The sequence below is a fragment of the Aedes aegypti genome, unplaced genomic scaffold, assembly GCF_002204515.2.
Source record: "Aedes aegypti strain LVP_AGWG unplaced genomic scaffold, AaegL5.0 Primary Assembly AGWG_AaegL5_hic_scaff_591_PBJ_arrow, whole genome shotgun sequence".
NCBI lineage: Eukaryota > Metazoa > Arthropoda > Insecta > Diptera > Culicidae > Aedes > Aedes aegypti.
The window spans coordinates 10,646-33,777 of NW_018736271.1; the positions used below are offsets into that span (position 1 = coordinate 10,646).

At 41.6% G+C, this 23,132-nt stretch overlaps 1 protein-coding gene across 1 annotated transcript; it reads right to left on the minus strand.

Moving 5' to 3' along the window:
• Positions 1-6,216: 6,216 nt before the first annotated feature.
• LOC5566720 lies at positions 6,217-10,924 on the minus strand. The gene is made up of 2 exons (XM_021856991.1): positions 10,584-10,924; positions 6,217-7,692 (listed from the first exon to the last, which is right to left on the minus strand). Exons 1-2 carry the CDS (start codon positions 10,858-10,860, stop codon positions 6,470-6,472), a joined length of 1,500 nt encoding a protein of 499 aa, XP_021712683.1. The 5' UTR covers positions 10,861-10,924; the 3' UTR covers positions 6,217-6,469.
• Positions 10,925-23,132: the final 12,208 nt, after the last annotated feature.

Here is a 23,132-nt window from a genome sequence, read left to right on the forward strand (position 1 = left end):
GTCCCTCGGGGAAGCTCTGAAAAACTTTCTCGGGGACAGGAATTTTCTATCTCGTTTAGGTTCCAAGATATCCCTCAATAGTAGTAAACCGGAAGTGTTTATGTACACTAGCGCCACGTAGTGGATGAATTTGGAACTATGCTAGGTCCCTCGGGGAAGCACTGAACAACTTTCTCGGAGCAGGAATTTTCTATATCGTTTAGGTTCCGAGATATCCCTCAATAGTAGTAAACCGGAAGTGTTTATGTACACTAGCGCCACGTAGTGGATGAATTTGTAACTATGCTAGGTCCCTCGGGGGAGCTTGGCTGACTCTGAACAACTTTCTCGAAGACCGGAATTTTCTATCTCGTTTAGGTTCCGAGATATTCTTCAATACCAGTAAACCGGAAGTGTTTATGTACACTAGCGCCACGTAGTGGATGAATTTGGAACTATGCTAGGTCCCTCGGGGAAGCTCTGAAAAACTTTCTCAGAGACAGGAATTTTCTATATCGTTTAGGTTCCGAGATATCCCTCAATAGTAGTAAACCGGAAGTGTTTATGTACACTAGCGCCACGTAGTGGATGAATTTGGAACTATGCTAGATCCTTCGGGGAAGCACTGAACAACTTTCTCGGAGATAGGAATTTTCTATATCGTTTAGGTTCCGAGATATCCCTCAATAGTAGTAAACCGGAAGTGTTTATGTACACTAGCGCCACGTAGTGGATGAATTTGGAACTATGCTAGGTCCCTCGGGGAAGCACTGAACAACTTTCTCGGAGCAGGAATTTTCTATATCGTTTAGGTTCCGAGATATCCCTCAATAGTAGTAAACCGGAAGTGTTTATGTACACTAGCGCCACGTAGTGGATGAATTTGTAACTATGCTAGGTCCCTCGGGGGAGCTTGGCTGACTCTGAACAACTTTCTCGAAGACCGGAATTTTCTATCTCGTTTAGGTTCCGAGATATTCTTCAATACCAGTAAACCGGAAGTGTTTATGTACACTAGCGCCACGTAGTGGATGAATTTGGAACTATGCTAGGTCCCTCGGGGAAGCTCTGAAAAACTTTCTCAGAGACAGGAATTTTCTATATCGTTTAGGTTCCGAGATATCCCTCAAAAGTAGTAAACCGGAAGTGTTTATGTACACTAGCGCCACGTAGTGGATGAATTTGGAACTATGCTAGGTCCCTCGGGGAAGCACTGAACAACTTTCTCGGAGATAGGAATTTTCTATATCGTTTAGGTTCTGAGATATCCCTCAATAGTTGTAAACCGGAAGTGTTTATGTACACTAGCGCCACGTAGTGGATGAATTTGTAACTATGCTAGGTCCCTCGGGGGAGCTTGGCTGACTCTGAACAACTTTCTCGAAGACCGGAATTTTCTATCTCGTTTAGGTTCCGAGATATTCTTCAATACCAGTAAACCGGAAGTGTTTATGTACACTAGCGCCACGTAGTGGATGAATTTGGAACTATGCTAGGTCCCTCGGGGAAGCACTTAACAACTTTCTCGGAGCAGGAATTTTCTATATCGTTTAGGTTCCGAGATATCCCTCAAAAGTAGTAAACCGGAAGTGTTTATGTACACTAGCGCCACGTAGTGGATGAATTTGGAACTATGCTAGGTCCCTCGGGGAAGCACTGAACAACTTTCTCGGAGATAGGAATTTTCTATATCGTTTAGGTTCCGAGATATCCCTCAATAGTAGTAAACCGGAAGTGTTTATGTACACTAGCGCCACGTAGTGGATGAATTTGTAACTATGCTAGGTCCCTCGGGGGAGCTTGGCTGACTCTGAACAACTTTCTCGAAGACCGGAATTTTCTATCTCGTTTAGTTTCCGAGATATTCTTCAATACCAGTAAACCGGAAGTGTTTATGTACACTAGCGCCACGTAGTGGATGAATTTGGAACTATGCTAGATCCTTCGGGGAAGCACTGAACAACTTTCTCGGAGATAGGAATTTTCTATATCGTTTAGGTTCCGAGATATCCCTCAACAGTAGTAAACCGGAAGTGTTTATGTACACTAGCGCCACGTAGTGGATGAATTTGGAACTATGCTAGATCCTTCGGGGAAGCACTGAACAACTTTCTCGGAGATAGGAATTTTCTATATCGTTTAGGTTCCGAGATATCCCTCAACAGTAGTAAACCGGAAGTGTTTATGTACACTAGCGCCACGTAGTGGATGAATTTGTAACTATGCTAGGTCCCTCGGGGGAGCTTGGCTGACTCTGAACAACTTTCTCGAAGACCGGAATTTTCTATCTCGTTTAGGTTCCGAGATATTCTTCAATACCAGTAAACCGGAAGTGTTTATGTACACTAGCGCCACGTAGTGGATGAATTTGGAACTATGCTAGATCCTTCGGGGAAGCACTGAACAACTTTCTCGGAGATAGGAATTTTCTATATCGTTTAGGTTCCGAGATATCCCTCAACAGTAGTAAACCGGAAGTGTTTATGTACACTAGCGCCACGTAGTGGATGAATTTGGAACTATGCTAGATCCTTCGGGGAAGCACTGAACAACTTTCTCGGAGATAGGAATTTTCTATATCGTTTAGGTTCCGAGATATCCCTCAACAGTAGTAAACCGGAAGTGTTTATGTACACTAGCGCCACGTAGTGGATGAATTTGTAACTATGCTAGGTCCCTCGGGGGAGCTTGGCTGACTCTGAACAACTTTCTCGAAGACCGGAATTTTCTATCTCGTTTAGGTTCCGAGATATTCTTCAATACCAGTAAACCGGAAGTGTTTATGTACACTAGCGCCACGTAGTGGATGAATTTGGAACTATGCTAGGTCCCTCGGGGAAGCACTGAACAACTTTCTCGGAGCAGGAATTTTCTATATCGTTTAGGTTCCGAGATATCCCTCAATAGTAGTAAACCGGAAGTGTTTATGTACACTAGCGCCACGTAGTGGATGAATTTGTAACTATGCTAGGTCCCTCGGGGGAGCTTGGCTGACTCTGAACAACTTTCTCGAAGACCGGAATTTTCTATCTCGTTTATGTTCCGAGATATTCTTCAATACCAATAAACCGGAAGTGTTTATGTACACTAGCGCCACGAAGCGGATGAAATTGGAACTATGCTAGGTCCCTCGAGGAAGCTTGGCTCACTCTGAACAACTTTCTCGAAGACAGAAATTTTATATCTCGTTCAGGTTCCGAGATATTCCAAAATAGCAGTAAACCGGAAGTGTTTATGTACACTAGCGCCACGTAGTGGATGAATTTGGAACTATGCTAGGTCCCTCGGGGAAGCTCTGAAAAACTTTCTCGGGGACAGGAATTTTCTATCTCGTTTAGGTTCCAAGATATCCCTCAATAGTAGTAAACCGGAAGTGTTTATGTACACTAGCGCCACGTAGTGGATGAATTTGGAACTATGCTAGATCCTTCGGGGAAGCACTGAACAACTTTCTCGGAGATAGGAATTTTCTATATCGTTTAGGTTCCGAGATATCCCTCAACAGTAGTAAACCGGAAGTGTTTATGTACACTAGCGCCACGTAGTGGATGAATTTGTAACTATGCTAGGTCCCTCGGGGGAGCTTGGCTGACTCTGAACAACTTTCTCGAAGACCGGAATTTTCTATCTCGTTTAGGTTCCGAGATATTCTTCAATACCAGTAAACCGGAAGTGTTTATGTACACTAGCGCCACGTAGTGGATGAATTTGGAACTATGCTAGGTCCTCGGGGAAGCTCTGAAAAACTTTCTCGGGGACAGGAATTTTCTATCTCGTTTAGGTTCCAAGATATCCCTCAACAGTAGTAAACCGGAAGTGTTTATGTACACTAGCGCCACGTAGTGGATGAATTTGGGCAGACAATTAATCGTTCCATAAAAAAATATAAAATTTCCATAAAAAATGCAAAATTTGCCAGTAAAGAAACAAGGGTAAAATCAACAGAAAAGTTAAAAATTTCCATAAAAAAATTAAGAAGTGCATAGAAAAAACAAAATTTTCCATAAATAAAAAAATTTTGAGCAATAAATAGATTCAAAAGTGCAGTAGAATCGACAATAATCTCACTAAAAAATATCGAATTTTACATTTAAAAACCTCAAAATGTCCCTATTTTCTTCACAAAAAGCAAGAAATAATTATAAATTTTCCACAAAAAAAGCCAAAATTTGCAATAAATAAATAATAATTCGCCCACAATAAATCAAAAATTTCCATTCAAAAAATCAAAAAGAGCAATAGCAGTAAATGCAAAGTTGCAATAAACAAACCCAACTGAGCAATTCAAAATGACAATCATTACATGAAAATGTTGTAGAAAATTCTAATATTTAAGTAAAACTTTCCATAAAAATAACGTTATTTTCCAACAATGACTAATAATGTGTGTAATAGATTTCATAAATTTTCAGTCAAACTGAAGCATTGTTTTCACAATTGGAGCTAATTAGTCGTCGTATGTAGATGTAGTAATTGCATTTTAGAGTTCGATAATTAATTACGTAAGAATTTAGGGGAGGGGAGAGCGGAGAGATTGGCCGGGTTTGAAAAAATATTTCTTGCCATATAGAAAAAAATAATGTTTCATACAAAAATCATACATGGAGGGGAGGCGAGGTTTCGAAAAATCACAAAAAAAATGTTTTTCAATACACCCCATCGTTGGGCGCTACAATTTTAATTGTTTCGGCAAAGTTGAAATGAAACATCGAACATGGGATATCTAATCTTCCAATATAAGGAACACTTATGTCACTGTTTGGGTTATGTCCAACTACATTGATGGTAGAAGCTTATGCTCTCATGCCCCACCAGCCAGGGAACTGGTGTTTACAAACTAAGCATCATTTGTGGCAACACTTTATGCGGCATGATGGAACTTTGCCGAGCGCGCTAAGTGTTGTTAGACCACTGACGTAGTTGCATGAAGTGGGTGATGAGGTACAAAAGTAGCGTTACAGCATGCCTAACCATATTTGTAGTACTGAGACAACCCATTAGATCTAAAAATGAACCTATTAGAAGATACTTTAAAAAGCGTTTTGTTCGTATGCAAATATAAAAAAATATTTTGGAAAAAAAAACTCAGCAATCGAAGTATACACATTTCTGCAACTGCTGTGGGCAGTTACATCAAAGATAAAAGTGAATTTCCGTACAGTGACCCCACGCAGTTGAATCACCCACAATTTATGAATCAGCTGATTTCAAAAGACAAAATTATTGTCAAACTTGTCACAAAACATCACAGAATTACTTTTACACTTAGTTTCTAATCAGTAAAAATAATTCTGTGATGTTTTGTGACAAGTTTGATAATAATTTTGTCTTTTGGAGCCTGCTGATTCATAAATTGTGGGTGATTCAACTGCGTGGGGTCACTGTATTATGAGTCCGTATTATGCTTAAAATCACTCGCCACTAGCTCAGTAGAGAAACCTATCGAAGAACAGAGACTTACCTTGTTGTGCTAAACTCGTCTAACGTACCTTCGCCAACTTTGGTTCCTGAATCGGGAATCGTTAATCAACGCATCTTCCAACGTGTCGCACATCTCTTCGAGCCCCTCGCATATCTTCCGCATCAGCATTATCATCAGGAGAAGCCAAATCATCTCCTCGTCTACGGAATTCGTCGAATCAGCTAATGAGGCTACAAATAAAAACACCGTCTCAAATCATTGTATAAAGAGGTATAGTAAGAACTCAATCATTGTTGCATGCTCTGTCATTAGAAAAAAAATCTATGGTCAATTCTCGCGAAACTTTTCCAAAGGACCTATCTAACATTGTGAGACTCTCTCCTCTCTCGTTCTCTTTCGCTCATAACTAAGCTGCTTTTACGTTTTTCGTTGCGCTCTTTGCATAAACCTCTAGACAATGTATTTGCCCAATGTTAGGCCCTTTTGAAAAGTTACGCGAGAATTGAATGTTGCGCGTTTTCTTCCGTTGGAAACACTACTTCGTTATTTTTTTTTTTAATTTTTAGCCACTGTGAATGGCAAACAAGCTTTGATTACAAAATCTGACGAATTGAACTACTGTGTATTTGTTAATTTTGCTCAATTCTGGCGTAAAATTTGAAAATGTCCAATCTGCTTTTTGTAAGCAAATACGTTTCTGTCATTGCTGGGCTTCCCGCGCTCTACTCACGCAAACCAACACCACTAACAGAAAGACCAATCTTCGCGCTATCTGTTAATGGTGTTGAGATGCGTGGGTGGAGTGCGGGGAGCCCAGCAACGTCAGAAACGTGCTTGTTTACAAAAAGCAGATAGGCCTTTTTCAAATGTAACGTCAGATTTAACAGATCTAACGAACGAGCATGCTTATGTTCGGATTGACTGACTTTCACGAAACAAGATTTTGATAACAGATTTTGTATTAAAATACAAAAAAAAACAACTTAGTCATTACTGTAAAACTTTACGCTCTACAAAAGTTATAGAAAACGAAAGAAATATATGATTAATCAATAACAAGAGCCTTGCTCATTTTTTCGGCCTTCCAGGGGGGCGCTTCTTGACCAATGGCAACGTGTTAGCCTCCGGGCGCAGTTGATATGCTCCGCTTGTGACAGCTGCAACTAGGACATGATAGCAACTGTTGTGCTTGAAAAACCAGCGGCATGTGCAATTCCAGTTGAACCATAGGGTATCCGTCATGGTAACGCGATGAGTTGCCTCCATGTCAGTCAGGTAATGATCCAGGCTGCGACGGTCCGAGTTGTTAAAAGCCTCAATTTCTCGACCGGTTACTTCCGCATTGTTCCCCGTTGGGAAATACAAGTGTTTCACACGGTCTGACCAATCGTGTACAGTTCTTGTGCGCTTGCCCGTGCGGATGAAATCGTATGCCATTCGCTCGTCCTCTACCGAGTACGTTCGTTCTTCGCAAATGACACGTTCGTCCTTGCCATAGTATTCTACCACGCTCATGATTCTTGCTTTGAAAGTGCCGAGCGGTTCCCTGGTACGGTCTAGGTGATGCTCTTTGATCGCCCTGTTCAGGGCTTCCAAAGAGTTGTTGGTGCTCGGGTAGCCCGGAAGAGCACCCTCGTACCAATTCTTGAAGTACTCCTTATAGACATATTTCTGAAAAAAATGGGCGAAACCGGGCAAAGCATCGTATTTTATGAGAAACAACTCACACGCCTGTTCAAAATGTATCTGCGTTGGAGCCAACTGAATTCGGCTTACGTCCTTAAGGACCTGATCCTTATGCTCGGAGCTCTCTTTCGTTTTCGATAGATGTTTCTTCACATTCTGTACTACGTGGAAGTAGCAGTTGATCAACAGCAGATGTTCACCGAAGACTGATCTCGCGGCCTTTTTCAGTGCGATTTCTCCATCGCTAATAAAAGCCCGAACCAAACAGGGAATACCGAGACGGGTGCATTGATCCTGCAGGGTAGCAAAAACGAAGTGGTAGTCGGCTTCTTCCTGTTTGGTGATCGTTGCAAATGCCACCGGGTGCGCGTGGCGCATTTTGTCCACTAAGCACACAACCATTAGTGGGTACCCCTGGAGGGTAGTCTTAAATGTACAATCAGCAGACAGTATGTCGAGTGTTCTGAAGTGCGACAGCAGTTTTTTGCTGGAATACACCAGTCGGAAGCAACCGGTTCCACCATCGATATCGGAACCAATAATGAAACCCGTTTCGTGGTTGTTTGGTGTGGATGAATTGAGCTTGGCCCAGGCTGCTAGATCACCTGTGTAGATGTCGAGAAAACAATATTTTTATCATGAGATGTTCATTTACTGCGGCACAGGTAAGTTCATTCAAAAGGAAAAACATAAAATGTTTGTACCGAAGTTGCTTGAAAAACCTCACAAAAGCAATATGTTTGATGAAGAAAGCTTTCGGATGCCGTCAGTTTAGTTGATCATATAGAAGCGGGTTACCGAGCAGAAAATGGATTTGTTATTGGAGCATCTTTAACGGTGCGCGACTTTACTCGCTAGGCGCGCTGCCAAAGTAGTATCGCGATGGACCAGTGCACGAGTTCACTATTTGACGTTTGAGCGGTGCCGTGTTATTTATGTGGCCATAGCAACCAGTGAATTCGGGCACCGCTCAAACGTCAAATTAGTGAACTCGTGCATCGGTCCATTGGTGGGTGATTAAATTTGGGAGCGCGATAGTTGCGCTACTAAAACCGCTGACGGTACTGTCGATATGAATCAGTGCAACTTAAATGATAGCTACCGGTATGGAAAAGCAGGGTGACGATGTCAAAATGATAGCGCGAGGTGGGATCTTGTGGTCACCTGTGGTTGTCGATGCGATCCACCACAAATACGACGAGAAACACAAGAATACAGCATAAATTGTTCATCCGACGAAAAAGGGATCAATTTTGTTCCGATCATTACCCCACGCAGAGGCGATGCATACCATAACAGCGGATTAAACACAATAAATAGTGGAGTAAATATACATCCACGGAGATGAATCCGTTGTATCCAAAAGAAGTGTCAAAACCTGTATCCAAACGAGCATAACGTCACGATTCCAATAACAACAATGGAACGCATGATGTCACATTTACACACATTCACATATCGCACGCTAAAAACATTTCACTCAGCAGTCTCCGCGGATGTATGATATTCAACTATCTATATTAAACACACAGAGAAACAGACGTCACACTTCACTCAATCTCCATCAACCAACTTTTTAACGTTCGATTCAAATATTCGATAGATGGCCGGTCCGCTACCTGCGGCGCTCGCGTCGTTTTTGCTCCTGTTTGACGTTTGCTCACAGAACAGAACACACAGCGTAATATTCACATTCTTCAAATTATTACTTCCGGTCACAATCGGATTATTCCGAGGCTGTGGGCCATTGTGTTTGTCTTTCTGGATGTTCCTGAGATGCAAAACTACACTCCGGTTTAGTCTGTGCGGACAACTCGCCAAACAACAACAACAGGCACATCAACGCAAAAAAAGAAGCAAAGAACTTTGACAACAAACGTCACAATTATCACCAAAAAAATCACTAGTGGGTAATCGTTATCGTTGATTCCACTTAGGGTTACCATCCGTCCTGATTTAGCAGAACATGTCCTGATTTTGAGTTTTTTTTCCTAACAAATCCGAGAAGTCTGGACCAACATTTGAAAACACATCAACATTGGTAAACAATGACTTTGCACGTCGCTGCTGAGCCCATGTCAACTTATATACACTAACTAATACCACTATCAGGTAGAGCAAACATCAATCATTCGATTACCGTGTACCCCCGATGGTTTGATCGCATTTAATCTGAACACTTTTTAATTAGACCCCCGCTAATTTGCACATCGTTCAAACTAAAAATGGTTTAAACGTCATTCTGCTCATGGAACGGAGTGGAACGATTTGGAACATCGCGAAACGAAACGCAAAACCAAAACAAAGCAGCAAATAAAGTTACCAGAAATGTGTTTCTCTGATACTTTCAGGGTGACCAGAAGTTCAAATTAAAAATGAACCCCGTTGGTTTTCATGAGGTATCGTTCAAATTAACGGGGGCTCACGGTAGTGGTGTGAATTTGCGTGGGCGGGCTGCTGTTAGGCCCTGAGCAGCAATTTTAAAAAAAGCACAAGACCTTTTGTGCCCTTTTCAAATGTTGCTCCAGAAGTTTGATACTTATATGAAAATGTCCTGATTTTCAGTGAGGTCCCGATGGTTACCAAAATTCCACTTCGCTGAAGCGCATAAAAAGTTAGCTCACAATCAAAGGTGGCCCATCTTGCCCCGGTACCATTTATATGAAGTATACATGGAATGTAGCGCATAAGAGAAACAGGGAAACAGATTTTTATTTTCCCTATGCATGGAAAGCAAATATTCAAAGAAAATAAACTGTTAACTTTTGTAGATCCATGCAGGTCTTCCAACTAAATTATTGACAAAACCAAAACTCATCTATTGCGTCCGAAAACGACATTGACCCATCTTGACCCTGGCCACCCTATTAATCAAAATGTATCAAACATAAGCCCTCAGTACACTCTTTGCCAAGTGTGCAAATTTTTCCACACGCATAAACTAACACTTCAATATCCACTTGACACTTCAGATGTTTTGTCATTGTTGAGACCGTTGTTTGCATGTTGGTTTATGCGTGCGGAAAAATGTGCACACTTGACAAACAGTGTACTGAGGGCTATAAACTATGTTTTAAAATGGCAATAGTCTATTTTACGAAACGACAACAATGTTGATGCTTTTATTATTCCCGCCTGCTAGTTCTACTTCTCCTGTCAAATTTTTATTCATAAATTGAGCGATCAGCTGTTCAGTAACGTCTCGTAAAATGGCTTATTCAGTACTCAGGAAGAATACAAAATATATTTGACATGTAATAATCGTTTGTCAATGTGTGTAATAAATGTCTTTACAAAAAAAAAATTTGAGCCATCAAGAATCATATCAAAATTTGATATTTAATTTTCCATTTCGATCTTATTTTGTATCAAAAGTAAAATTTGTTATCAATTTTTTATGACTTTTGTTCTCATTTCCTGCTCGGGTTTCGTCTCAGTTCTGATGAGAAGAAAGACAGAGAAGACCAAATAAAGATCCTTTCAATCAATGACTTACCCAAGGAGAGCTCTCCACATCCGTACATTGCTTGTGATGCTTGCATTATCGCGTAGTTCACACGGTTCTTGGAGACCTGCGGATTCGAAGCCCTGATGTGCTTTTTGATGTCTTTTAACGGAATTCCGCTGCGCAGCATGCGGTCCATTTCAGCGTAGTTTTCTTTGGTCAGAACTGTCTTGGCCAAGTCTTCGCTCTTTGCGGTATCGCAAGTGTGGGCGCCTTTTAGGTTGATGCTACAGTTTCTTTCTGAACCATTCGGGATAAACACCATCATTCTTCGCCCGCACTGCTGGGAGGCCTTCACTTTAATCCGACGACAGTAGTATATTGTACTCTTCCTTTGGAGACCCTGTTTTCGACTTTGAAACGGAACCCGTATTCGCAATCCTGCACTGCTGTTTGTAAATCATCGGATGGTACGGAAGTGAACAGCTCCCATTTGACATCCGTTCTTGGCAAGTTGAATGGGTCCTGTAGGTAGTCCATAAAATTTTCATCAAAATCGGTCAAGTATTGTCGGAGATATACTAAATTCAAACACATGGTGTGTTAAAAACTTTGTGCAATGGTCCAAAAACCTCATTTGGCTATAACTTTGTTGGTGTTATCAGAAATTTTCACTGAAAGCTTTTTACAAAGTATTAATTGTTTGGTAGAAAGTTTCATCAAAATCAATTCAATACTTTTTTTTCTTTAAATTCAATCCCGAACTATTTGAGAGCACATTTTGGGCATTTTTTGACGACTTATGAATTACTATCCTGATTTTCATTCTTATTTTACAGTTCATTTCTATTGTAGGAAACCATTCCAGCTAAATTTTAAACTGATTCGAATGAATATTTTCAAAGTTATAGCAATTTGAACTTTTACTATGCAAAAACTTATTTTGGCTATGGCGACTTTTGCTCACATATGTGATTAAAAATTTCCAATGGTTCGATCAATTTGAATGAATTTGGATTTAAATTTTGTATATATATATATATGTATATATAGTATTACCATAGACTAATTCTAAGACCATAAGGTAGCCAAGAAAATCGATTTAAATTTTAAGTTGAACATAAATTATGTACTGGGTACCGAGGTTCATTCACAATTTACGAACTGAACTGCAAAAAAAAAAAAACGCTACCTTGACCCGGGTGGTATTACACTCGAAAGAAGGTGAAAGTAGACCATATTTGCAGCAAAATATCGTTCTACAGGTAGGTTCGGAAATTAATGTTAAGTGAGTTATTTAAAATTAGTGTTTTTAAATTAACCCCAACTTTAAACAGCTCTAACACAGAAAGTATGAATCGTATAATCAATCTTTGCACAGGGATAGGAAGCTTGAAGCTTTGACTTTTTAAGCTCTCTGGACAGGTAATTGATAAAAAGTCATTTAAGTGCAGAAATTCTGACTTTTATGTAAAAAGTACCTAAAAAAGTGCCCCGTTTTCTCCTTTTTTGATAGAATACTCGAGAAAAAAACGTGATCAATGCTAGAAATATCGATAACTTATTCAAAAGCCGTAAGTAAAAAAGTAAATAAAATTCAGATTTTCTGTACAGCGCACTAAACACACGCGATTCTATACTGCGCACCTTTGCCTAACACAATTTTCTTCTCCGGAATCGCAAACTTTGTTATTTTCAATATGAAGTAAGTAAGATTTTGAATTTCGAAACTCAACCGCGAAATCCGTCAGTTTAACAAAGGAGACAAAATGACGGAACCTTCAAACAAAATCAAAACACAACATGCGTCAAAATGGTGTATGATTTTGTCATTAATTTTTTTTCGGAAAAAATGAAACAAAATACATAGTTGTGGATATGAATCGGTAGCGTGCGAAATTTTTAGGACGTGTGCGGGAAAAAGATGTTTAATATTGGATCTTTGCTAAAAACTGTTTTTTGTTGAAGGTTTCTAAAACTCCACTATTGATTTTCTTAAAACCATGAAAAAGCGACTTACGTCGACTTCCGAAGTTGGGTATCTCGCATCAATATCGAGAAAAACACATTTTCGGTCAATGCATTTTCTAACGCTTTTCCTCACCGACAAACAATACCCATTCAATTGAACTAGAAGCTTTTCAGACGATTTTCAATCCAGTTTAACAAGTCACATGAACCTTGTAAACTTAGCATAAGATCACCCTGCCTCAACAGTAGAAACGGTCGGCCTTTACCTAAATAGTCTATACCAGTGATTCCCAAAGTGGGCGAATTCGCCCCCTGGGGGCGAAAATATGTAAAATTAAAATTGGGGGGCGAAAAGTCTACAAAGGGGGCGAAAGTACTAGTAGCTATGGGGAATTTGAAAACAACGACTAATAACGTTTGAAGAAAACACTCAATTTATTAGAAGATTACACATCAATACATCATCTAAAAAATATTATTTCCACATCTAATTAGCCCACATTTTTACATTTTTTTTTTGTACTTTTGAGCATGCTCATTTTCAAACCACGCAGACAAAACTTTACGTTTGCGGTTATGCAATCCATTTTTCAGCTCTTGTCAATTTAAACATGAATTCACGAAATATAACGTAGATCTAAGCAGTTTGTAATCACAGTTAACTTTGGAAGTATTATCAATGTCAAAACATGAGTAAATTAAAATAAATTTTATTCAAAATAAAAAAAGGTTTTTTTTTCAGCCCGGATTTCAGGACTGGTCAACTAATGCTTCGAATGTTGGTCCATGAAAACCCGAATTATCACTGACTAATTTTTGAAAATGCTTATTTAATTATTTTGATCAAACACATTCATATAAGTTCATATTGCTAAACTATTTACACACAAATTAAGGAAAATTTGCCAGGAAATCGGGTTTCAACAATGGTTGCCGAAGATGTAAATAACCTTAACCAAAGACTTGATGAAGTATATGAGAACCAATTCATTGTTACTTTCAAAACTTCAAGAAATATCAGAGTTCTCATGGACAGCAAAATATAAAAATAAAACTTCTTCGATTTATATTGCTGTGAAAAGAATCTGGATGATTTCATGATTTTTATATATTTTTATTATTTTGGGTTGGAGGAAAATGCGTTCTCCGAATAAAATCTCCACAATATATAATCGAATAGATTTGTCAATACAAGAAAATCAACGAATATGATAGTAATTGCATATTTCTAATATGAATAAACAAGACAAGCACATATTTTTGGCGTTTATATATGTATAAAACTCACTCAATTAAAATTGCCTTGGAAATTTGACCTATTTTTGGTACAATTTTGTTCAGATATTGATCAAAACTTCAGCAAAGTATAGCGTTTTATTCAAATATTCAAATCATATATCAGGAAGGGCGATTCTTAAAAATATAGCCTCAAGGGGCGAAAGTCAAAAAAGTTGGGAAACACTGGTCTATACAAAAAGATAATAAAACACTAGGGAAAGTGTACCAGTTATGGCCATAGTGGTTCCCTATTTGGCCATATGTGAAATTTTGGTAATTTTCACATTTTAAATCTTTTTGAATGTTTTAACATCAAGATCTATCTTAAATTTAACTACTACAAAATATGAAAATTTTCAAAATTTGAAGACATGAAAGTAATCACGTATGGCGAAATATGGAACCATTATGTCCATAACTGGGTTCACCTACCCTAGATTCGTTTTCACTAAACACCAAAAAAGTAAAGAGAAGAATCTTACCACCCACGTAGATCTCCCGGCGACACGGCACTCTCTGGCCGATTCAAAGCCACAAGCGGCTCCGGCTCGCCCATCGCCGGTGTGCCAGCGCTCGCCGATCGCAGCACTGCCGAATCTTCCGCGCGAGCGGCTTCGGTCTGCTCATCAAATGAAAGATTCTCTGCTGGATCTTCCCGCGCGCACAGATCCGGCCCGCTCTCTCGCCAGTGTGTCAGGGCTCGCCAATTGCAGAAGCATTGGTGGATCTTTCGCGCGAGCGGCTTCGACCTGCTCATCAGCTGGTGTGCCAACCCTCGTCGCCTTCTTGCCGGATGAATGATTCTCTGCTGGATCTTCCGTACGCACAGTCCGGCTCGCTCTCTCGCCGGGTGTGCAGCGCTCGCCGATTCCAGATACACTGCCGGATCTTCCACGCGAGCGGCTTTCGACCTGCTTATCAGCTGGTGTGCCAACATTCGTCCCTTCTTGCCGGATTGAAGATTCTCTGTTAGACCTTCCGCGCGAGCGGCTGCGGTCCGCTCTCTCGCCGATGTACTGCGCTCGCTGAACGTAGTGCCCCGTCGGATCTTTCACATGAGCAGCATCGGTCCGTTTACCAGCCAGTGATTCTGCATTCGTCGCCTTCTTGCTGGGATCGAGGATATCGTGCCGCATCTTTTCGCACGAGCAGCTCCAGCCCGCTCTCTCGCCGATGTGCCTGCGCTCGCTGAACGTAGATGCCCCGTCGGATCTTCGCACGAGCAAGATCCGGCTCGCTCACCAGCCGGTGATTCGGCGCTCGTAGTCTTCTTGCTGGATCGAAGATATCGTACCGCATCTTTCGCACGGACAGCTTCCCACTCTCCGGCGTGTGCCCAAGCTCGCGACAATGTTGCCCTGTTGGATTTTTCGCACGAACAGGTGGTGGGCCTGCTTCATTCGCCGGTGTGCCTTCAGCTCGAACTTTCCTCGGCGTGTCAATACTGGGAAGCTGCACGTGAATAAAATAAATTTTTGGCATTATTAGTATTCTCGTCCATGGTGTCTGTAGACGTAGCTTTCAAGCGCAAAATTCATTATCGGATGAAATACTTTGCCAAAAAGGCGTTCGGCAATCGTTTTGCCGAGATTCGGCAAAAAAAAAGCTTAGTGTGCACCCCCTCCCCTTCCCTAAACCAAGAAATGTATCTTACCATCATAGGGCCTCGGGTGGAACGGCGCCCTTTGGCCGATTTGGAGCCACGAGCAGCACCAGCTCGACCATCTCCCGGTGTGCAGCACTCGTCGGCTTCTTAACCCGACCGGTTAGCGGAAGCGAAAAGACTAGAATAAAAGAAGACAAAAAGTTCGAAAGAACGCCATTTGAGTTTAAAACGGACCTTACACGAGCATCAATACTTCATCAATATCAATAGTTTTCGTTGGAATCGTAACATTTTAAAAAATAGTTTGATAAACCATGTGCTTGAAGAAAATCCCGACAAAAAGTTTCCAACTGATATGGTGAAGTAATGATGCTCGTGTAGGGCCCTCCGGAAGTTCTCAACAATGAAAAGCAGAAGGAAAGAGATGCGGTACCTACCATTTTCTGGATACTTTTGGGAATTTTTCACGTTTCTCACACTTACTACACATCTACTGTGTAATCGCGGGAAAAGAAATGTCGATACGAGCTTGGTCATCCGGCGTCCGGGTCGGTCGTCTTCGAAATGAAAAAGTGCTGCCACTGCTGTGACAGCGGAAAACAAATCAACCCACACGGAAAAAAAATCTACAACGGAGAAGAAAAACAGATTACCCAAAAAATGTCAAAATAGTAAAAATAACGCCAAAAACTTGCTGCACCGTAGAAAAAGGCTTCTTGACAAACATTTTACCACAGATGAAACAGACGTGACACTTAGAACAAATATGCGTTAGATTTGAATAGATCGTATCAACATAGGATTCACGGCAACTATACGACCTATTCAATCGAACGTAACCATCGTCGGGTATACATAATTTGGTACTACGAAAGTAATGCTGCTTCCACCTGGAAAAGTTTGGTGTTTGCGTGAATGCAAGGGAACGCTCAAAAATTACGTCTATGATTTAGGGAAAGAGGGGCCACTCGAGAAAGGTCGCGATTAATTCTGCAGTCATTTTTGCAGAGTGCGAATGATCCCACGGTACCCAGTAGGTAATTTATGATTTCTTCATTTTCTGGCAGATCGGTGTAAGCAGAGTTACACGGAAAATCAAAAGTACTCAAAAATTAGTATTTTTATACTCAAAATTAAACTCAAAAGTTGAGTAAATTTTACGTAACCAACTAAGTTAATTTTCTCAACGAATACTGACGATCTTGCACCTAATGCGACGCACAGGCAAACAAAATTCTCCTACCCACACAATGTCACACCGTTTTCAGCACACATTGGTCGTATCGCTGCTGCAGTTTTCTGTAGCGGGTAGCGCATTTGGGGTTGAGCATCAAATAGTCGGTTTATTTACTGCTGTTTCTTTTGTTGTTGGGTGTGTGACCATTGTGTTTTCAACGATCGAACATTTGCACGATACTCTAAAAATCTTTGCAAAGCTCCATAAGTAGTTTCATACGAACTCAAAATTGAACGTGAAAAAAAACCTTCTTTTGTGTTAAAATATCCATTTTGGGTTCCTTTTCATACGGCTTGGTGGAGTAAAAAGTACCAAACGCTAACAATAGAGCAGGTACTCAAAATTGAGTACTATACACGGTGGATTGCGAATACCCTTTAATGGGTTAAAAATACCCATTATGGAATAGCAGTCATATCTGTCATTTAATGGGGGAATTTCACAATTATGAAAAGAGTAAAAAAGTACTCATTCTTCTATCTCACATACAGTGTAAAAACGGGTAAAATTTTACTCTTTAATGGGTGAAAAATTAGTTGGAATGGAAAAATCGATCCTGAGCGATCATCATCAGTTGGCGAAAGAGCCACTTGTGCCGTTGATTATTAATAATATCATTCTCCAGGACGCAAATCAGACGCAAGTAAGTAGAATATTGTTTACGAATAACATATTCTTATATAGATATTACGATTGTATTTTATTTATTCCAAATTTCATTCATTTTCCCAGATCTTTGACCGGACAACTTTTGATGTGAATGCTGCGTCCAGCGGTCCAGCTTTTGTGCCAGGAGTTTTTTTTAACGATAACGTCAATTATTGCATAGATTTAAATAAAAACGAAAGAAATCAATGTTTAATTTCGATATTTTACTTCCCATGATAGAATTCCAATATTTGCATTTTATTGAAACGGCTAGCCAAAAAGGGTATTTTTTACCCATTTTGTAGTACATTCGACTGTTCCACAATGGGTAAAAAAAATACCTTTCTTTGTACAGAAACCGTTTTTACCCGTTAAAGAGTAAACCATGTTTATTCATTAAATGTGAAGAGGCACTTCTAGCGGAAATGGGTGAATTTTTACCCATTATCGAATAGCAATCACATCTGTCATAAAATGGGGGAATTTCACTATTATGAAATGGGTAAAAATATACCCATTCTTTTGACTCGCATGCAGTGTATAAACGGGTAAAATTTTACTCATTAATGGGTGAAAAATTAGTTGTATTCTAGAATTCAATCCTGCTCGATCATCACCAGTTGGTGGAAGAGCCACTTATTGATCCGTTGAAGTTAATATTCATAATGATCCTTCAGGTTTCCAAGTACCCGCATGTAAGTATAATACAATTTACTAATACCATTTGCATATGAAAATATTACAATGGTTTTTTAATTATTTCAAATGTCATTTATTTATCCAGATCAGACCGTAAAAAATGGACGAAACTAAAAAGCTGTACCAAGAGCTGGACGCAGTATTCATAGACCTGTGTCTTTTAATTTGTAACCAAATGTGAATTTCAATAAAAACGGAACAAATGAATGTGTAATTTCTACATTTCTAATCAACATTATTAAATTCCCTTGTTTGCATTATATTGAAACGCCCAGCCAAATATGTTTTCCAAAAAGGGTATTTTTACCCATTTTGTAGTACATCCGACTCCTCCTACAACGGGTAAAAAAATACCCATTCATTGACAGAAACCGCTTTTACCCGTTAAAGAGTAAACCGTGTTTACTCATTAAATGTGGACAGGCACTTCTGGCGGAAATGGGTAAATTTTTACCCATTAAAGGGTATTCGCAAACCACCGTGTATTAAGTACTCAATTTTGGCTTCCCACACGGAACTAGCGAGTTTTGTGAAATGGACTCATTTTTCAGTACTTTTGATTTTCCAGAGTCACGCGAAGAGATTTCTTACTTGTGTTGTTGTTCTTCTTCTTTTGAACTTTGTTTTCAGAATTTTGCTAGCGTGCTCGATAGGTAGCTGGTTTGACAGTTCGATACACTGAAAACAGCGTTGCAGTTGAAAATACTATATTAGAGGGTTAAATTAAATACACAACGCCACTTGATTTGTGCAGACTAAATTTGCATTTACTTCAAATGTTTTGTGCATTCAATTTTACCATGGTACCATTTCGACAGTAAAAATTACTATATCATGGTTAAAAACTTGCAGCAAGCCAGAAGCGAACCGAGGATCTTGCGATTGTCAAGCGTGAACGCTTACCGCTCGGCTATCGATGCGGTTGGATTGGGAGGGACCAAAACGCAAATAAAAAGCGTTCTTGATAGCTCAATCGTGATTGGAATAGTAAATTTAAAAACTTGTTCATGGTTCTCATTACTTCAACGCTTGTTTCAGTGTAGGTAGACTTCGAGAGGGATTCGCGATAAGGGCCTATCTGACAAATCAATAACAATGAGAAAATAAGCAATGAAATTCCCATGTACAATTTTTAATCCTAATTAAAGAAAATATACTCAAACTTAAACCTTTTCACTTTATTTCACATTTCATAAACCTAGTTTTAAAATCCTCATGAATACCACACACATCTCCTAAAATTTCCCTAGCTATTTCGTACTCAAAAAATCTTTAAAGGTTTCGCCTTAAACGCACTCAAGAATGCCAGTATCGCCCAATATTATGAGCCTGTAATCGATATTATTTTCAGTGTCGCCTATTACTTTTGCGCCGTGTTTTTGAAGAGAATAAGCAGTGTCTTGCCCCTCGTCAACCACATCCTGTGTATTACTTTTCCACTGGGGCGACTGCCGCACCCCGACGGCGACGGCAGAGCAGTGTGTAGAGAAAGAGACAGTGTTCAGTTCAACTTTGTACATTCGACGAGAAACACGTAGAGTAAAAGTTTCCTTTATTCAGTTTTCCTAAAACTCGTGGTCGTTCCTTTTTCCGGTAATCCGAAACATACGCAGATTCCCCTGTGCGGTAAATCATACTCTCCCACAGGTTATGAGCCCGGTTTGCGTTTCGGAAAGTGCGGGAGGAAATTTTTGAGAAATTTTCGTTTCGTTTGGCGGCGTCGCGAGTGGCTAATCGGCGGTGGTAGTGCATTTGCAAAATGGCGGATTTCAAGGGACTCGCTTTCGAGAAGTTGAACAATCGAAATTGGAGCACGTGGAAATTCCGCATTGAAATGTTGCTCACCCGTGAGGAGGTTTGGCATGTGATTGCCGAACCGAAGCCAGAGCCAGTGGACGACCGGTGGAAAAAGGCTGATCAAAAGGCGAGGGCGACTATTGGGCTTTGCATTGAAGAAAGCCAATATAGCCTAGTGAAAAGTGTTGATTCGGCGAAAGGGTACTGGGACAAGTTATGTGCGTACCATGAAAAATCGACAATCACGACACAAGTGGCATTGCTGAACAAATTGTGGAGCATGAATCTTTCGGAAGGTGGTGACGTTGAGTGTCACATTCGCGAGTTAGAAGAAGTGTATGACCGGCTTGCGGCCGCGGGGCACGTTCTGACGGAGTCCTTCAAGATTGTGTTGTTGTTCAGAAGTTTGCCTGAATCGTATCAGGGGCTGGCAACTTTGCTGCAAAGCCAGCTGGATGCGGGTACGACGATGGAGGCAGTTAAAGTGAAAGTGCTTGAAGAATTTGAGCGCCGGAATGAGCGTTCTGGGCGAGTGAGTGGATCGGCGAGCAGTGAAGCCACCGCCATGAAAAGTGCGACAAAGAAGAGTCGAGAGAAGAGTAGTGCGGTGAAAACATGCTACCACTGTGGGAAGCCCGGTCATCTCCGGCGTGATTGTCGGGCATGGAAGAATGCGAAGCAGGGTGACGATGAAAAGAAGAAGCCCGAAGCTAAGCAGAGTGCGAAGAAAGCCAACGATGACAAAAGTTATGTGTGCTTTTCGGCTACCAACAGTGCGAAAAACAATGAATGGTATGTCGATAGTGGTGCCAGCTGTCATATGACAAATGACGAACAGTTTTTCACTAAGCTGGTTAAGAAAAGTGGCCCGAGTGTTGTGTTGGCAGACGGGAAAGTTGTGAAAACGGCGGGTTGTGGTTATGGCACACTTCGTGGTGTGAGTGGAAGTGGTAACGTCATTGATGTGAAGCTAACCGACGTTTTGCTTGTGCCGTCGCTAACCAGCGGCTTGATATCCGTTGATAAGCTAACCTCCAAAGGGTTCACGGCTGTTTTTGAAGTCAGAGGTTGTGAAATTCGTGACAAAACTGGTGAGGTCGTTGTTGTCGGTGACCGATATGGTGGCTTGTATCGGTTGAAGCTTGGTGAAGTGTCGAGGAAGGTGGAAGAAAAGGTGCATAATCCGCTGTGCCAGCACCAGTGGCACCGACGTTTTGGCCACAGGCATCCGGGAGTGATAAACAGGATTAGTGATGAGAAGCTAGGTAACGGGATGAAGGTCGTAGACTGCGGCATTCGGCTTACCTGCGAGCCGTGCATCGAGGGCAAACTGGCTCGGAATCCGATCCCGAAAGTGGCGGAACGCAAATCAACGCTGCCGTTGGATTTGGTCCACACAGATCTCTGTGGGCCCATGAAAACGACAACCCCCGGTGGTAAGAGATTCATCATGACGATGATTGACGACTTTAGTCGTTATACCGTGGTCTATCTACTCGCCAAGAAATCGGAAGCACCAGGTAAGATCAAAGAATATGTTCGTTTTGTCCAAAATTTGTTCGGCCGCAAACCCAAGATCATCCGATCTGATGGCGGCGGCGAATACTGTAACCAGGAATTGCGCACATTCTTTGCGGAAGAGGGAATCAAGGCCCAATATTCTACGGCGTATACTCCGCAACAAAATGGCGTTGCGGAGAGAAAAAAATAGGTCGCTTCAGGAGATGGCTCGAACCATGTTACTGGATGCTAGTCTTCCCACGCGTTATTGGGGAGAGGCAGTGGTGGCAGCGGCGTTCTTGCAGAACAGGCTTCCCTCGCGTGCTGTGGATACTACTCCCTTCGAAAAATGGCACGGACGCAAACCAGAGTTAGGATACCTCCGCGTCTATGGGTGCCATGCGTTCGTACACGTCCCAGATGTTAAACGCGGTAAGTTTGACGGGAAAGCGTGAAAACTTCGCTTCATTGGATATTCCGAAGAACATAAGGGGTACAGGTTTGTCGACACTTCTACCGACAAGATCACCATAAGCCGGGATGCGCGATTCCTGGAGTTGGATGATGGATCTTCTCAACACAGCCTGGCGAAGGATCCGAGTCAGGAGCCCGTGAACACTGAAGTGGTATGGCCGCTCAAGGAAAACTCGGACCAGCAAGCTGAAGAAGAGGATGTTCCTGCGGAACTGCCTGAAGATCAAGACGAGGATAGTATGTTTTCGACCTGGAAGATCAGGATGCCGAAGCTGACCCCCTGGCTGTGAAGCAGGAGGAGGAGGACTCGGAGGAAGAAGACCGTGAAGAAGCAGCGCGATCGAATCAAGGAGCAGGCGTTCGGCAATCAGGCCGCCGGACGCGTGGTGTGCTACCCAACCACCTATCAGATTACGTTGTTGGTGTAGCAGCACATTCGGAGTTGGAACCGGTAAGTTTCGAGGAGGCGATGTCTTTCCCGGAACGAGATGCTTGGAAATCGGCTATGGACAGTGAGATGGCGTCCCACAAAAAGAATGGTACGTGGGAGCTAGTTCCTCTCCCGAAAGGCAAGAAACTAGTTGGAAGCCGATGGGTATTCAAACTCAAGCGGAATGAATGCAACGAGATCGTGCGCTATAAGGCACGGATTGTGGCGCAGGGGTTTACCCAGACTCCTGGTGTGGACTTTGGCGACGTTTTTGCTCCGGTGACTCGCCATGCCACTCTGCGAACTCTTTTGGCATTGGCTGGAAAGAAGAATCTCGTAGTGAAGCACCTAGACGTCCGAACCGCTTATCTGTACGGCAACATAAGCGAGGAAATCTACATGAAGCAGCCCCCGGGATATGTCGCTCAAGGCAAGGAGGAGCTTGTATGCCGGCTGCGTAGGAGCATATACGGACTGCGACAATCGGCCCGCTGCTGGAACGAGAGGCTGACGGAAGTGCTGAAGAAGATGGGGTTCGAGGCAAGCGATGCTGATGCGTGTTTGTTCGTGGGCATTGTGAACGGGAAGAAAGTGTACTTGATTGTTTATGTAGACGATTTTCTCGTGGCATGCGAGAGCGAACAAGTGATCACCAGTGTTTTCGAACAATTGAAGAAGAGTTTTGACATTCAATGCCTCGGCGATGTGAAATGTTTCCTGGGTCTCGAAGTACAGAAGAAAGACAATGTGTATAGTGTGAGTCTGACAAACTATATAGACCAGTTGGTAGCGAGAGTGGGACTCAGTGAAGCAAAGGTTTCGAAAACGCCGATGGACAAGGGTTTACTTGGTGATGAAGTGAACGATAAACCGTTAGAAGACGTTACGAAATACAGAAGCGCGGTGGGTGCACTTATGTATATTGCCGTGTGCGCTCGCCCCGACATCATGAACAGTGCT

Bases quoted from the DNA above. Each gene is read 5' to 3' on its own strand.
- LOC5566720 (XM_021856991.1), bottom strand. From the start codon at position 10,860: ATGATGGTGTTTATCCCGAATGGTTCAGAAAGAAACTGTAGCATCAAC. The intron at 7,693-10,583 runs GTAAGTCATTGA...ACATCTACACAG, and splicing joins ATGTGGAGAGCTCTCCTTGG to GTGATCTAGCAGCCTGGGCC.